The 16,306-nt window shown below is 36.3% G+C and overlaps 1 protein-coding gene across 1 annotated transcript; it reads right to left on the reverse strand.

Moving 5' to 3' along the window:
• Nucleotides 1-5,949: 5,949 nt before the first annotated feature.
• LOC131525221 (major histocompatibility complex class I-related gene protein-like) lies at nucleotides 5,950-15,582 on the reverse strand. The gene is made up of 10 exons (XM_058752598.1): nucleotides 15,451-15,582; nucleotides 13,634-13,894; nucleotides 10,178-10,456; nucleotides 9,537-9,818; nucleotides 8,685-8,813; nucleotides 8,344-8,385; nucleotides 7,165-7,203; nucleotides 6,948-7,046; nucleotides 6,830-6,860; nucleotides 5,950-6,422 (listed from the first exon to the last, which is right to left on the reverse strand). The coding sequence occupies exons 1-9, from the start codon at nucleotides 15,497-15,499 to the stop codon at nucleotides 6,832-6,834; spliced, it is 1,209 nt and encodes a 402-aa protein (XP_058608581.1). The 5' UTR covers nucleotides 15,500-15,582; the 3' UTR covers nucleotides 5,950-6,422; nucleotides 6,830-6,831.
• Nucleotides 15,583-16,306: the final 724 nt, after the last annotated feature.

The raw sequence follows: 16,306 nt of genomic DNA on the forward strand, positions 1-16,306 counted from the left end.
TCATGTGTGTAAGTAGGTTTGTTACCAATTTACCTGTTGACTGGTTGAAGCGTGCCTTTAGGGCCTGGATGTTGTTTTTGAAGAGCCGATGCTGACCAATATCAGTCTGAGTCTCTCTGGTCCAGTAATCTGCTCCCTCATTCTGTCTGATCCACTCTGTCTTTGGCACAGCTTTCATTGTGTTGCTGTCAAAGTAATAAAACAGCCCTTCATCAACCAGACCTACCACAGTGAACTCTGGGAAGACATTGATTCTAGACACAGCAGTGTAGAAATATCTCAGAGAGTGTGTTCCTGAGGAGAGAGACACAAACAGAAAGGACATCTCCACATAAAGCCTGTTCAAAATTCACACTTTAAGTATTACATCAACACTGAAATTAACAGTATAGGCTATATTTAAATAATTTATGCCATAGCAGGTGAAAACAGTTACCTATATTGCAATATTTAAATTTACTAACAAAAAAAGAAAAGAAAAAAATGACACCCTGATATACAAAAGGACTGTAGCTTTAGTTGTTTATTGTCCGTCTAATTATGTTCATATTCCAGATCTTCCTATGTTGCCTAAATTTACATTTGAGACGAGTTATTGTACTAAAAATATAGCAAGATGTGCTGTATTTTTTATTAAAACAATATTTACTCATAGTCTTATTGGTCAAGTGTGCTAAAACACATAAGTGTTTTGATTCCAGTTACTTTAAAAAATATAACACAAGAAGACAGATAAAAAAGACATACAGTATCTACACACAGTAAACTCCCCTGCAAACATGCCCCTGCGGGGCCCATGCTGGCTTTTTGTGGGCACAGTGGGCTAGGGCCAGCCCACACCAAACAGGCCCAGTGCGGGCTTGCCCAGGCAAGGCCCACAGCTTTGGGCTCACCGCAGGCTCTCTGTGAGCAACCCACACTATGGGACTGCCCACATTAATCCAATGATGGCCCAGTGTGGCCCAGCCCATTCGGGCCCAGAGCAACTTTTGTACCTTTGGACCCATGCAGGTTTTTGTGTAGGCAGCCCTGTAATGCAACTAGGAGAATACTAACATTGACTGGCCATTCTTTAGCCACTCAGTTGAACTGGAATGGCTCAAACCAAAAGTCACCTTTTCGGGAAACTGTTGCAGGGATCCTCAAATCTGGCTCACGAGATCCACTTTCCTGCAGAGTTTAGTTCTAACCTTAATCGAACACACCTGAGCATGCTAATCAATGTCTTTAGGATCATTCGAAAATCACAGTTGGGTGAGTTTGATAAAAGTTGGAACTAAACTCTGCAGTAAAGTGGGTCTCATGAGTCATATCTGAGGTGCAACAGACATGAGCCTGTTAATAATAATTTTGTGGCGGTTTTCTTCCTTACCACTAGGGGTGCTAGGGTGTTTTAAACACACCTGCCCAGACTGTAACACCACCACCACCAAAGGCTCATCTGGTGACACAACGTGATCTCACAGAATTCCGTGTAATGTTCACGGACTTAATTAACCCCGAATCTGTGGTGGCATCACGGAATCGCCGAAAATTCCGTGATGGGCTCACAGAAGTGATACCAATGTAAGTCAGTGACAGGCATCAGCCGTGCTCCACGGAAACCCTTAGCATCAAATATGCCGACGCGATACTGGGACATTTATCGTCATTATTGTTCAGAACTGGGTAGGTTTAGGGTAGGGGTGGGGTCAGGTACTCCAGTGAAAGTATAACTGCATCGGAGTCACTCTTTTTACGTTGAACCAGTGAATCCGTGCATGGACCACGGCTGATGCCTTCTGTGAGCCCATCACGGAATTCTCGGCGATTCCGTGATGCCACCACAGATTCGGGGTTAATTAAGTCCGTGAACATTACACGGAATTCTGTGAGATCAGGTTGGGTGACAACCGTGGCTGATGCACAGCTTTCTCCTTGATGTCTCCAACAGCATTGGTGGCCATCATTTCTGCTCAATGTGAATTGACTTTAATCAGAGAACAGCACTGGTTCCTCATCCAGCGCAAATGCTCCTTGGCCCATGCAAGTCTCCCTGGCCATTACAGTCTGGGCAGGTGTGTTTAGTCAATACAGAACTGGCCTACACCTTGTGAACGGTACTGTGACAAGCCAATACTACCTGAATAACATCATTAATCCAGTCATTGTGCCTCTGCATGAGCAACACAGGCCTGATTTCATCTTCATGGACGACAATGCCCCAGCTCCTCGAGGTCATATCATCAGGGAACGGCTGTTGGAGGCTGGGGCACTTCAAATGGAGTGGCCTGCACTTTCTCCAGACCTGAATCCCATAGAAAATACATGGGATCAGCTGAGTCGTCGTGTAAAGTGTCGTAACCCTGCACCCCAGAACCTCAATTACCTGAGGGCAGCCCTTCAAGAAGGGCTTGCCATGCCTCAGCAGACAATAAGTCGACTTGTGAACATCATGAGGCGTTGTTGTCAAGCTGTAATTGATGCGCAAGGACACGTGAGAAGTTATTGAGACATTGACATTTTTGTTGTGGTATAGCCACCACTGTTGTTAGCTTTCGTTTCAATAAATAGTTTGAGATGAAGAAATTAATATTGCATGGTTCTACATAAATGCTCTACTTTCACGATATAATATCGCTGTAGCATGAATTTTTACATTTTTCATGAATTTCACCCGAAAGTCAAATATCCCTAACTTTTTGTGAGTAGTTTATTTGTCATTTTATAGGTAGTTAAACACTTTAAGATATAGGCACAGTTCTAACTTAAAAGCAAAATTGAACTTTGGTACAGTATTGGATTGCAATACTTAAGCAGATTAAATATATATTTTAACACCATGTTGACTAAAACCAAGTTTAGTTTACTGTACCACCCAACATTACCAAAGTTAAAAAGTTGCTTTTAAATGTTGAGCACTTCCTGAAATACATATAGGGTTCAGACAATTTGATTTTTAATATGATACGTTTAAGTTTAAATGTAATTCTAGGCCTAGTAAATCAATTTATTGTAATTATATTATAAAAACCTAACTTTTACTAATTTCTTACAGATGCAGTGATCCAGAAATTTCTTCACCAAGGGCCTATTGGGGATGGTAATAAACCAAAACCTAACCAAGCTGTGGGAATACAAAACTGTAGACCTTTAGCTGAACCACTATAATGGGTTGATGTTCTGTTTCTTATGCCTGTTCAGTGTTTTGATCAGTTATATTGTTTTGTTTTGTTTTCTATTTAAATAAAGACTGTTTAAATAAAGATGTTACTTTTTGTAGCTTATTGCACCATTTAATATTTAAATGAAACAAAGATCACGTATTAAAAGATCAAATATATGAAACCATATATTTCATAATTAAAAGATTATGGCATATATAAGTGACACGTCACATATATGTAAATCATTTTCTATGCATATATGTCTAATTTGTATATAACACATAATTAAAATAGACATATATCTCACATATATTAATAATTATATGCAGTGGGTACGGAAAGTATTCAGACCCCCTTAAATTTTTCACTCTTTGTTATATTGCAGCCATTTGCTAAAATCATTTAAGTTCTTTTTTTTTCCTCATTAATGTACACACAGCACCACATATTGACAGAAAAACACAGAATTGTTGACATTTTTGCAGATTTATTAAAAAAGAAAAACTGAAATATCACATGGTCCTAAGTATTCAGACCCTTTGCTGTGACACTCATATATTTAACTCAGGTGCTGTCCATTTCTTCTGATCATCCTTGAGATGGTTCTACACCTTCATTTGAGTCCAGCTGTGTTTGATTATACTGATTGGACTTGATTAGGAAAGCCACACACCTGTCTATATAAGACCTTACAGCTCACAGTGCATGTCAGAGCAAATGAGAATCATGAGGTCAAAGGAACTGCCTGAAGAGCTCAGAGACAGAATTGTGGCAAGGCACAGATCTGGCCAAGGTTACAAAAACATTTCTGCTGCACTTAAGGTTCCTAAGAGCACAGTGGCCTCCATAATCCTTAAATGGAAGACATTTGGGACGACCAGAACCCTTCCTAGAGCTGGCCGTCCGGCCAAACTGAGCTATCGGGGGAGAAGAGCCTTGGTGAGAGAGGTAAAGAAGAACCCAAAGATCACTGTGGCTGAGCTCCAGAGATGCAGTCGGGAGATGGGAGAAAGTTGTAGAAAGTCAACCATCACTGCAGCCCTCCACCAGTCGGGACTTTATGGCAGAGTGGCCCGACGGAAGCCTCTCCTCAGTGCAAGACACATGAAAGCCCACATGGAGTTTAAGATGGTGAGAAATAAGATTCTCTGGTCTGATGAGACCAAGATAGAACTTTTTGGCCTTAATTCTAAGCGGTATGTGTGGAGACAACCAGGCACTGCTCATCACCTGTCCAATACAGTCCCAACAGTGAAGCATGGTGGTGGCAGCATCATGCTGTGGGGGTGTTTTTCAGCTGCAGGGACAGGACGACTGGTTGCAATCGAGGGAAAGATGAATGCGGCCAAGTACAGGGATATCCTGGACGAAAACCTTCTCCAGAGTGCTCAGGACCTCAGACTGGGCCGAAGGTTTACCTTCCAACAAGACAATGACCCTAAGCACACAGCTAAAATAACGAAGGAGTGGCCAAATTCCTTGACACGTCTGTGTGTGGTGGCTCTTGATGCCTTGACCCCAGCTTCAGTCCATTCCTTGTGAAGTTCACTCAAATTCTTGAATTGATTTTGCTTGACAATCCTCATAAGGCTGCGGTTCTCTCGGTTGGTTGTGCATCTTTTTCTTCCACACTTTTTCCATCCACTCAACTTTCTGTTAACATGCTTGGATACAGCACTCTGTGAACAGCCAGCTTCTTTGGCAATGAATGTTTGTGGCTTACCCTCCTTGTGAAGGGTGTCAATGATTGTCTTCTTGACAACTGTCAGATCGGCAGTCTTCCCCATGATTGTGTCGCCTAGTGAACCAAACTGAGAGACCATTTTGAAGGCTCAGGAAACCTTTGCAGGTGTTTTGAGTTGATTAGCTGATTGGCATGTCACCATATTCATAATTTGTTGAGAGTGAATTGGTGGGTTTTTGTTAAATGTGAGCCAAAATCATCACAATTAAAAGAACCAAAGACTTAAACTACTTCAGTCTGTGTGCACTGAATTTATTTAATACACGAGTTTCACAATTTGAGTTGAATTACTGAAATAAATTAACTTTTCCACGACATTCTAATTTATTGAGTTTATGCACCTGTATATATATATATATGTATATGTATATATATTCATTACATTTTATATTATCATTTCACACATGGATTGGCATTTTCTTTAATGTATTTCTATAATAAAAATACATATCTGATATGACTTAATAAAAAACACTTAAAAATCTAAACTCCTATGTAGACATGTTTACAGCTATTGATTCTAAAACTTATTTATATTGCATATTGTCTATATGTTTATATTAATTTAAAATAAAAGCTTAATAATTACTATTAAACTAAGCTGGCTTGTGTAATGGATTAAGGGTATAATAATTATAAAAAATAATCATCTCTAAAAATCAGATTTTATATTTTAAAATGTTTTACTATGTAGCGTCCTTTAATTTGGAGTAAGAGAAACTGGAGGAGTGGCTTTATTGCGTCAGAGACGTTTCACTTTGCTTGAAGCTGATTGGTCAGATTTCAGTTTGAGATCTCTAAACCAGAACATAACCTGCCGGAGCAGGTTAGCTGTGGAGCGTAAGTTACTATGGTGATGAACACTGCTAAAAGCCAAAACACTTTCATGGTACCTAAAACCCAGAGTTGGCGCAAACTAAACTGAAACTTACCTGGCTAGCCAGCTAAACCGGCTTCATGGTACAGACCCCTGGTCAAAGCTAAACACTGTAGGAAAGTAGCTCTTCCAGGAGCAAGATTGGACACTCCTGAGCTAAAACAAAACATGACAACAGCATACCAGGGATAAAATAAACTTTTAATGCTTGACTGTTTGTTGTAATTTATTTCAAAGCAACAAATGGAGAGTTACATGATAAGAATAACATATTTAAATCCACAACAATGTTAAGGCACTGTAATTAGTTATTTCCTAATTTTAATTTTTTCCTAAGTTATTTCCCCCTTTAATCAAAGTTACACACAAATTTACATTCAGAACACAAATACATACTCTTGCGCACATGAATATGCACTCATAAAACACAAATTCACACCCACAACCAAAGACCAACCATTTACACTGGTTTCTAAAGATACATCGTGCATTATGCATGCCCACTTAACAAAAACAGCTTATCTGAAATTAATTCTGCATGACTGCACAAGCGACGCATAGAAACAATTGATTAAAAATATCTCTGATATCTCTGGTTATCTTCTCATGTTCTCCACCAACTGCATTAAAGAAGAAGTGTGGTGTAGCATTACCTCTTTGAAAAAAAAAGTCCAAAATTAGTGAAATTTTTTAATTTTTCCTCAAAAAATAATACATTTTCTCACTATAACTAAAAAAAATTGGGTAACTCTTTACAATAACGTGTAATTTATTAACATTAGTTAATGTATTAACCAACATGAACAAACAATGAACAATGCATTTATTACTCTATTCATCTTTGTTAACGTTAGTTAATGAAAATACAGTTGTTCATTGTTTATTCATGTTAGTTCACCGTACATTAACTAATGTTAACAAACAACTTGTGATTTTAATAATGCATTAGTAAATGTTGAAATTAACATTAACTAAGATTAATAAATTCTGTAGAAGTATTGGTCATTTTTAGTTCATGTTAACTAATGAACCTTATTGTAAAGTGTTACTAAGTGTTCTCACAGTCATCTTGTGTCATTCGCAGTCATCTTGTCTGTTTAAGAAAAAATGGATAATTATAGTTAATTCAGCAGGACTTGTCAGATGCATGGTTTGAGAAAAAGAAAAAAAAGATTCTTACGTAATAAAGTTGTGGTGCTGTCACAACTTGAGCTGTCAGAGCTAACAGAGCCATTATCTGATCCACTATCTAAGTTACTGCAATATCCAGGGTCCAGAGCTGGAAAGGAAAATTAAATTTTGAAACAAAAATGCCAGAACACACTGATCAAGATTGATACTGAGACTCAACTACAATAGTTGCATGTTTTTGCTGTTGTTTTTAATTATTCACTTACGTATTAGGCTTTTGCTTCCAGCAATTCGGTCGTCACAGGCTGGCGAAAAAAATCAAACTTTTACAACAAAACTCCACTGCAAATTTAGTATCCCATTTAGCAAGTTCAAATCCCATGGTATTATAGATCCATCTAGAGTTAGAGTGCAATATAAACTAGACTACAATCTCACTTTAATATTTTTAAAAATGATTTTGGTGTAGAGACTATTTTATCATGCACCGTTAATCCTTTTAGGGGTTGCTGGGTGGGGGAGTGCTTATGTAGTTAAGAAAAATTATTTTTTATTAGTCTTTGTAACAGAGTCTTGTGCATATGTGATAACTTAAAGGGATATGAAAATTCTCTCATCCTTTATTCTTTTGCCGTGCCAGATGTATATGACTTTCTGATGAACACAAATAAAGATTTTTAGAAAAATAACCCATCTCTGAGTCCAGTTGCATGACATGAAATTTTTGATGTGAAAGCTCACTACTGTTTCACAACACATTTATGCCATGCTTCGTTTACCTCAAGTGTGAACTAATGAACCTGCATATGACAGTTGGCCAGAAGTGATGGTTTACAGTTTAAAAATGTTTTTTTTTGTTTGTTTGTTTGTCTGTCTGTTTGATTGTTTGTTTCATTTCACTTCAGAATACACTGATTCTTCCACTAGGGTTGTATGGATTCCCATAGTGTTCACTTTGTGTGGTTTGGTTTTTGAAGCATCAGCTTAGGGTGTCCCATACACTTGCATTTTATGGACTCACAAAGATGCATTATTTCTCTAAAAATCTTTCTGTATTCATCTAAATAAAGAAACATTTGGTATGGAAGGTAAAAGATGAGAATTTTCATTTTTGGGTGGAGTATCCCTTAAAATAATAGTTTACTATGAAAAAGCATTAGTTACATAGAGAGCCTATGTCACTAGTCTTATCACTATATTTGATTAATGATTAATTAATTAATTTTGGTTATGTGCATTTTTTCAAACTCTTTGCACAGTTGGTTTTTCCAACATGCAACTTTATAAAAAGCTTTAATTCAGATCTAAAAATCAACTCATTCAACCCTATAGCAAACATTCACACCCAGCAAAAACACTTTATCGCTGCCAGAACACACTGCAAAAGATGAGCTGATAATCAACTGCACTATACATAATACACTATATGTGTACATAATACTTACTTTTTAGGCTCTCTGTGTTTTTAACACTTGAGCAGGCAGAGGCTGAAGAAGAAAAACAAACTTTTACAACAAGAACACACTGCTCATACACAATGCCTAAAACAGCATATCTGTGAAAGACTGTTTACACAGTGCTAATAGACACAATGGTAATGAAATGAGAGAAAAAAAAAAACTTTAGGAATAATCTACTGAAGAGCAATCCTGTAAATGCTATTATCAACTGGTAAAAAAAAAAAAATGATGTTCAAATAATAGTCTACTACTATCTATAATCTGAATCACGTGACTAACTAAAGCAGCACACAATACATATATAGTAAAGTCATTTCTGCTCTCACCTAATTTCTCTTTCTTCTCATGCAGCATATATCTCTTTCTTCTTACACATATAGCAAGAACCAACAGGGAGCTGGCAGTATTAACAGCAACAACAGCACAAATAATGATGCCAATGGGAACAGAATCTCCTGTTTGAGCAGAGGAAAACATTAGATTACTCAGTGATATATTACATTTTTTTTAAAAACAATACAGTTACATAAAAAAACAACACAAACTTTATAGGTTTATACTATATTGCATGAGCAATATAATGAATGACTTTTAAGCATTTTATTGTTCTGTTGTAACATCCAAGTAGTAGGTTTGCTATTGTTCATTCTCTCCTAATCAGTCTCTTTATTAACGAGAGAATGGGATACAGTCAACACTTTTGAGTCTAGGTCTGAAAAAATGTAATGAATACTCGTTTAATTTTTCAGTTAAAATCCCTGTTAATAAATCATTAGACAAAGACATATTTTCCACTTCAGGTTTTTTTTTTTTTTTCTCCATTCTGTCACAGAGGGAGTTTTGGTTCCTTGCCGCTGTTGCCTCTGGCTTGCTCAGTTGGGTACACTTAATTTCTAGCGATTATCGACGATTTGATTGCACAGATACTATTTAAACTAAACTGAGCTAGACAATGACATCTCTGAATTCAATAATGAAATGCCTTTAACTGAAAATTGAGTGACACTCTACTGACACTCTATCCTCCAATTTGATACTGTTAAGTGCTTTGACACAATCTGTATTGTTAAAAGCGCTATATAAATAAAGGTGACTTGACTTGACTTGACTTCAAAATGTTTTATCACTGGAGGGATTTACCCACCATATTTTTAGTTCACTCATCTAATTTTTCTTACCATTGTTTGTCCTGATCTCATCCTCTGTCACACTCTTGCCCTGGTGCTCCACCACACAGCTGAACTTGTTGTTCTTCCACTCTTCAGGTGTAACTGTGATGGTACTCCTCTTCTGAAAGGTCCCGTCCTCATTGGGAAGAAGTTCACCAACCTCCACATCCTCATCATGTTCTTGTCCATTTCTCATCCAGGATATTGTTACTCCGCTGGGGTAAAAACCTGTAGCATGACACGCCACTTGAGATGAGGGATCCTTCTGCAGCAGAGACACCTGAGGAGAGACTAAAGAAATACAAGTGATGTTATGCCTTCAGCTGCTGTAAATGATCCAAAAATCGGGTGTGCTTGGTCTTCAGTGAACATCTAAAACACACAATAAATAAACTACAGTAGTCTTTTAACTGATGCTTTATCCAATTTCCATTTAAAGAACACCTCTGTTATTAATTTCCATAAAGATCAGACAATCTGTAATGCTTAAAATAATCAAAACAATCTACACTGAAGGAAAGAAGTGTTGAGAAACCTCAGCTGAAAAAAAAAAAGCATAAATAAAAAATTATTTGATCAATGACTTGTAGCATAAAAGATTGTTTTAGGAAAACATGCACACATTTACTCCTGGATAAGAACTGATGTACCTGTTTTCTCCAGGCTGCTCTTTCCATAATGCAGATATTTCTTCAGCCACTCAATGCACTGAGCGCTGAGGTAATGTTTGTCAGTCTCAAGGAAGCCTCTGTCATTGTTCCACTTCCATGCAGTAAGCAATCCTTGCTGCACTGCTGAAATAAATCTCAGCTCATTAAAATCCAAAGCCACAAAGTCCTCTCCATCATAACCAAACTGATGAAACGCATTTGTTGCTTCAGTCTGATCATCCCACTCACAGCCATACATCAGCTGGACTGTGTGCACACCTGAGGAAGAGAGACATAATGAATCTGTAATCTATTCATACAGTTAGAATTAAATCATCAGACAATCAGAATGTCCCAATATATTTGACAATTAAATTAATCTGGTTGATCATATTTTGGAAGAGTGTGACTTTATAATTTAACATATCTGTCACATATCTGACAAATCCCATCTGATCCTCAGCTTCAGCAGTGGCCAAAAAAAAAAAAAAAAAAAAACCGCAGGAGAACAATCTAATTCTGAGGAACCACAGGAGACACGGGGACAGAGAGATGACGTGAAACACTCTTAAAGTGTAGAAAACAGATTCTTTAAGGAAATCAGTCATGATTTCATTCAGCAGGATGTCCTGTTATATTACTGCAGCTCATCTAAAACCAGCTCTGCTCAAACACTGAACTTTTCTCCTCTGTTTCTATGACAGGACCAGATAATTTCTTACAAAAAAAAAAAAGTTTAAAAAGTTCAATGTTGGCTTGAGAAATCAGTTTAACACTCAGACTGCTATGTGGTTGCTAGGGTGTTCTATGTGGTTGTTATACAGAGCCACGTTTATCACAAAACACTGATGAAAGCATATATACCCCCACTTTATTAGTATTTAAATAGTATATATTTACGTTGAACTTTATTCTTGAACAGATGGCGCTGTATTGAGCAGTATATAAAAAGTGTTTCTGTTGCTCATGAAAACTTTTCTGAAATGTCTTGTGTATTTGACAAATATTGCATTTTATTTACTTCATCTGTGATAGAGTATGCAAGCACCGTGTGAGCGTCACTAACGGGAGCAGAAAGTGTCCGGCTTGACGTATCTGTTTTCAACTCTGCCCCTGATTGCAAGTGGCTACTCTTGTTTATTCTGTATTTTGAGAGAATTTCATGGTACTAATTAATATTAATGAAATAATTATGATAAATTTTTCCCATCAAAAATAATAATTATAAAATTATAATATTTTCATCTCATCTAAAGCATCTCTGTTCACACATTTCACTTTTTCTCCAGTTCATTTCTTACAAAACAAGAACTAGATTAAGAAGATTATCAAGACAAACTTTGTTGCTTGAGAAACAGTTTAAAAAGTGTGAAGTTTGAAGTAGTTTTAAATTTGAATTTCTTTTAAAAGCTTGAAGTTTGAACACCTCAAATGTAACTTTTAAATTGTCAGTAAAATCAATGTAATATATTTTTATTCAATAATATTTTTTATTTTGTATTTTGAAAGAATTCCATGGTACTAATTAATATTTATGCATTAATTATTAATGCACTCAAATGAATCCAATTACGATGTAAAGTTTTTCTTGATTGCTAAAACACTATAACCAGGCTTTTGAACTAAAATTTCAAAACCATAAGGCCATTTTTAAAAAAGCACACCCATTTCCCTAAACTATAAACACTGTTCCCCTGCTTCGACACATGAGTCAGATTTGGTGAACTGTTACTGCAAAACACAAATCCCTTCATTTCTCAGCTCTTACACCATGAGCTCATTTAGAAAACACTAGCATTCAATATTGTTCACTCAAGTCTGCACAGTTTGAGCTCAATTAGCACACAATCACAAGTGGAAACACTAGGAGTCAAAATTTATCACAAACCAATCAGAAGCTTCGATGGAGATAAAAGGATCAAAGTCAGCTGACAGTGTTTCTCAGTGGCTTTGGTGCATTTCTCAGATCAGAAATCAACTTCTCAAAACTACTTGTTCAACCTCCACATCATCGAGTCACTTGTGCACATCATAAAAAGTTTCTCATTCTTTTGATCAAGTTGTGATTGCTTTGGTTCATTCATGAACTGATTATGTACATTTCTCTACAGTTTCCTACATTATCAGTTACTAATGTCATGTTGCTCAAAATGTATTATTCACTCTTAAAAATAAAGGAGCTTCACGATGCCACAGAAGAACCTTTCTGTCTAAACGGTTCCATAAAGAACCTTTAAAAATCTGGTTTCTGTTTCACAAAAGCTTCTTTGTGGTGAAAGAAGGTTCTTCAGATTATAAAAAGGTAAGAAGGACTGTTCTTTAAAGAACGTTTGACTGAATGATTCTTTGTGGAACTAAACATGGTTCTTCTGAGGCATCTCTGTGAAGAAGCTTTGAAGCAGCTTTATTATTAAGAGTGTATAGATATCTGTGTTATTAGTTTCACCTCAAAACATCCAGTCATTAGTTCATCGTAGAAATCATTACATGCATCATTTTTTATCTAGTTATCATAAACTGTCAAGCATATTTTCTACACATTTCTATTAGACTTTTGATAAATTTGGCATGAATTGTTGAAGTGAATCTTGACTTTGACTAATGAAGAGAATAGAGATCAATGATAAAGCAGTTCTCTGAAACGAGCTAAAAGGTGCATCTCATCAATCTTCAGTTGAAAGCAAATATAGACGGAGAACACCACAAGAGTTACAAACTCTTTTCTCACATTTGACTTTTTCTCCCCTTTTTCTGAAGCAGAACCAGTTCATTTCTTACAAAAGAAGAACTAGGTTAAAAATATATTAAAATCAAACTTTCTGTTGCTTGAGAAAGCCAGGCCTGAAATTCTGACAGTATTTTGAAGCAGTTTGAAGGCATTTTAAAGTTTGAATGTTATAAGTTTGAAGTCATTTAAAAAAGCTTGAAGTTTGAAGGTTTTGAGTTCATTCCGTCTCTCCTTCTCTCAGGGTGGTTGCTAAGGTTTTGCTTTGTGGTTGCTAGGGCATTCTGAGTGACTGCTAGGGTATTATGGGTGGTTGCTAGACAGTTGCTGGGGCACTCTGGATGGTTGCTAGGGTGTTGCTAGATGGCTGCTAAGGTGTCTAAGGTGGTTGCTATGCGATTACTAGGGTACTCTGGGCAGTTGCTAGGGTGTTGCTATGTAGTTATGTAGTTTTAGCATGTATACTAGCTTGTTTCTAGCATTTGTCTAGCATTTTTGCATGGTTATTCTCCTGCACGCAGACTTATGAGACAGTGAAAGACCTTCTGAAAGACCAGTTTAGAGCTGCATGGATGACTCAACTCAAAACTGATTCAGTTTGGTGTGAGCTAGTCAGAGGTAAAGAGGATGTTGGTTAAACTTAAATCAACTAAAGACTCAGCAGGTGGGTATTAACGGGTGGTTGTAACATGTAGTGTGATATTGTGGGGCATAAAAATAATTTTACTAACCTCCAGTTTGATTGAAACGACCCATTGCTACTTGTATGTTGTTTTTGAAAGTTTGCTCTGTACCCACAATGACTTCAGTCTGTTGTTTCCAGTAGTCTGGACCCTCTGAATTCTTCATCCATTCTGTGCGGGGAACTGTCTGCTTGCTTATGCTGTCATAATGAGTTATCAACATGCCATCAACAACACCTATAGCTGTAAACTCAGGGTAGTTGGTGACCCCGGTTGTTGCTGTGTAAAAGGCTTTGAATGAGTGGGTGCCTGAAATGTTAGAGGGGAGAAAACACATTAGACATGATTCGGGATAGCAACACAAACCAAACAGACAGAACCAACAATGTCCCTACAATTCTTTTTTCTTTTCTTTTTTAAATAAAGCTCACAGGTGAAATATTGATGAACAGGTGTTTTCATGCATTTTAAATCATGTTCTCTCAAATGAATCCAACTTGTGAAGCAGAATCTGACCGGTGAAGTTGACACTCACTGAATTCATTACCCCTACTTAATTTAACTGAAGAAAGATTTCACACACAATTTAATTTGTTTCATTCAAAATAAATCTGTTTAGTTGGATCAAAGCAATTTAGCTGGTTTAAGTCAAATTAATTTAATCTAAAGTATGTTCAAATTTATGTTTGTCAATATCATTTTGTTTTTTTTTTATGGGGGACAAAATCTTTCTTGTTAATTCAACAAATTTTTAATATATATTTTTTTAAGCTTAAAGAAGTATTGTGTTCATCATTATACACACCTCATATAATAAACAAACACAAAAAAGACCGGTGTCAGTACTGTCGCTAGAAGAGCAATGATTTACTGCCCACAGCCTCACAGGCGACTCTTGCATAATGGTAAAGACAAAATGAAAAAACATTACATAAACTCCTCAAATGTCCAACATAACTCAACATTAAACATTAACATGTCTTTCCCTTTTCCCTGAAAAACACTTTAAAGATAATACTTAATCCCTAAATTTACTCTCCTAATGCAGTCCCTTGCAAAGCATGATGGGAACTACAGATCCACTGCCCAGTTAGTTATGTTAGTAAAAATTATTAATTTCCAAATGATTCCATTTTGCTTCAGCTATTACACATAAACTTTCTCTCTCACACACATAGATTTCAGTGATGTGATTGTTATTGATCTGTGTTGTGTCTGTTGTACTTGTGTTGTGTCCTTTATCTCTTCCAGTCCTAGCTTTTACTCATTTGAACGATGACTGTAACCTTGTATAAGGGCACTTCTCGTGTTTATTGTCATCTTATGGTAAATCGCTTGTTGTATTGCTCAACTGTAAATCACTTTTGATAAAAGCGTCTGCCAAATGAATAAATGATTTACATTTTCAAACTCAAACCAATAAGTTAAATATATTTGTTAGCTAATAATGCATTTATTTATTTTATTATACGCGCATGTTTTGGAATAGGCAATTCCTATTCTCCTGTTTCTCAGCATAGTAATTATTAGCTATTTAATATTGATTATTATTAAGCTATTATTATTGTTATTAGTAGTAGTAGGCTATGGTGAAGTCAGTTTTGTGAGCAAAGAATAATGTAATCAATATATAACGTCATAGACAAACATGAACAGGATAAGTTTAAAGTATGATCTTTAGGATATTAAATCATTAAAATATATAAAACACGTCAAAACACGTCTCTGAAAAAGTGTTAGTAACACAAATCTTTGAACTCGAGTGGGCTGTTCATATACAGGTCTGTTTCAGTAACAGAATAACTCTTAAAAAGCAATCACAACAAATAATAGGCTACTACTGTAATATTGAAATAATCACTCACCAGCATAAGCCAGATGAGCTCCGAGGAGCAAAAGCAGTACATGCCGCATCCTTGCTTTTCCCTGAGAAACAATTCCTTTCAGAAAAGCCTTCGACAAGATTTGTGTGATAAGTGATCCAGTCGCTTCGGTTGTCACAGTTGAACTGATGACGTGTTTCTGCGCAACGCCTCATAAATAGATTCTGAAATTCTAGCCAATAGCTTTTCTTGACAAGTTTGACGTCACGAGTTACTATGAGGTATTTCCTTCGCTAGGTTGATTATGAAAGCAAAGAGAAAATAGTAACTAAATGACTATGGTTTATGGAACCATGTGAGACTGTGTTAGAATTAAATATTTTCTCATTGGTTATTTGTTTTCTTACGCTAATGGAATGCACTGAAATGCTTGTCTACAAACATACTGCAAATCAAAAGTCAACTTTATACTGTGTTGGTTATATTAATAATATAAATAATATAAATCTTACACTGTAGTTGTTGACAAATGTTTGTAATTTCTGAGGATGCCACTGAGGAAGTACAGGGATGAAATCACTATCATACATGATCACTATATTCTTGAAGTGACAACAAAAGCTGTAAGTCTCTGTACAGAAACATAAAAGATTTTTAGGACAAAATACAAATTTGTGTTATAAAAATTTACATTTCACTTCTGGATTATAATTTCATTTGCAAACTCCCCGATATTACAGCGCATGCGAAACCACACAAAGCAAATACCCCAAAAGTGTGAAGCGGCGTGACCCGATGCATCCGCCAGCCGCGCGTTTTGAGGGGGCCTTTTTAAGCTATTTTTAAAATCAATTAATAAATTAAATCCCATATTATCATTACATTACATTACATATAA

Source organism: Onychostoma macrolepis, chromosome 19 (assembly GCF_012432095.1).
Source record: "Onychostoma macrolepis isolate SWU-2019 chromosome 19, ASM1243209v1, whole genome shotgun sequence".
Classification (NCBI taxonomy): domain Eukaryota; kingdom Metazoa; phylum Chordata; class Actinopteri; order Cypriniformes; family Cyprinidae; genus Onychostoma; species Onychostoma macrolepis.

Bases quoted from the DNA above. Each gene is read 5' to 3' on its own strand.
- LOC131525221 (XM_058752598.1), bottom strand. From the start codon at position 15,499: ATGCGGCATGTACTGCTTTTGCTCCTCGGAGCTCATCTGGCTTATGCT. The intron at 7,204-8,343 runs GTAAGTATTATG...TTTTTTCGCCAG, and splicing joins AAACACAGAGAGCCTAAAAA to CCTGTGACGACCGAATTGCT. The intron at 7,047-7,164 runs GTAAGTGAATAA...TTTCCTTTCCAG, and splicing joins TGGAAGCAAAAGCCTAATAC to CTCTGGACCCTGGATATTGC.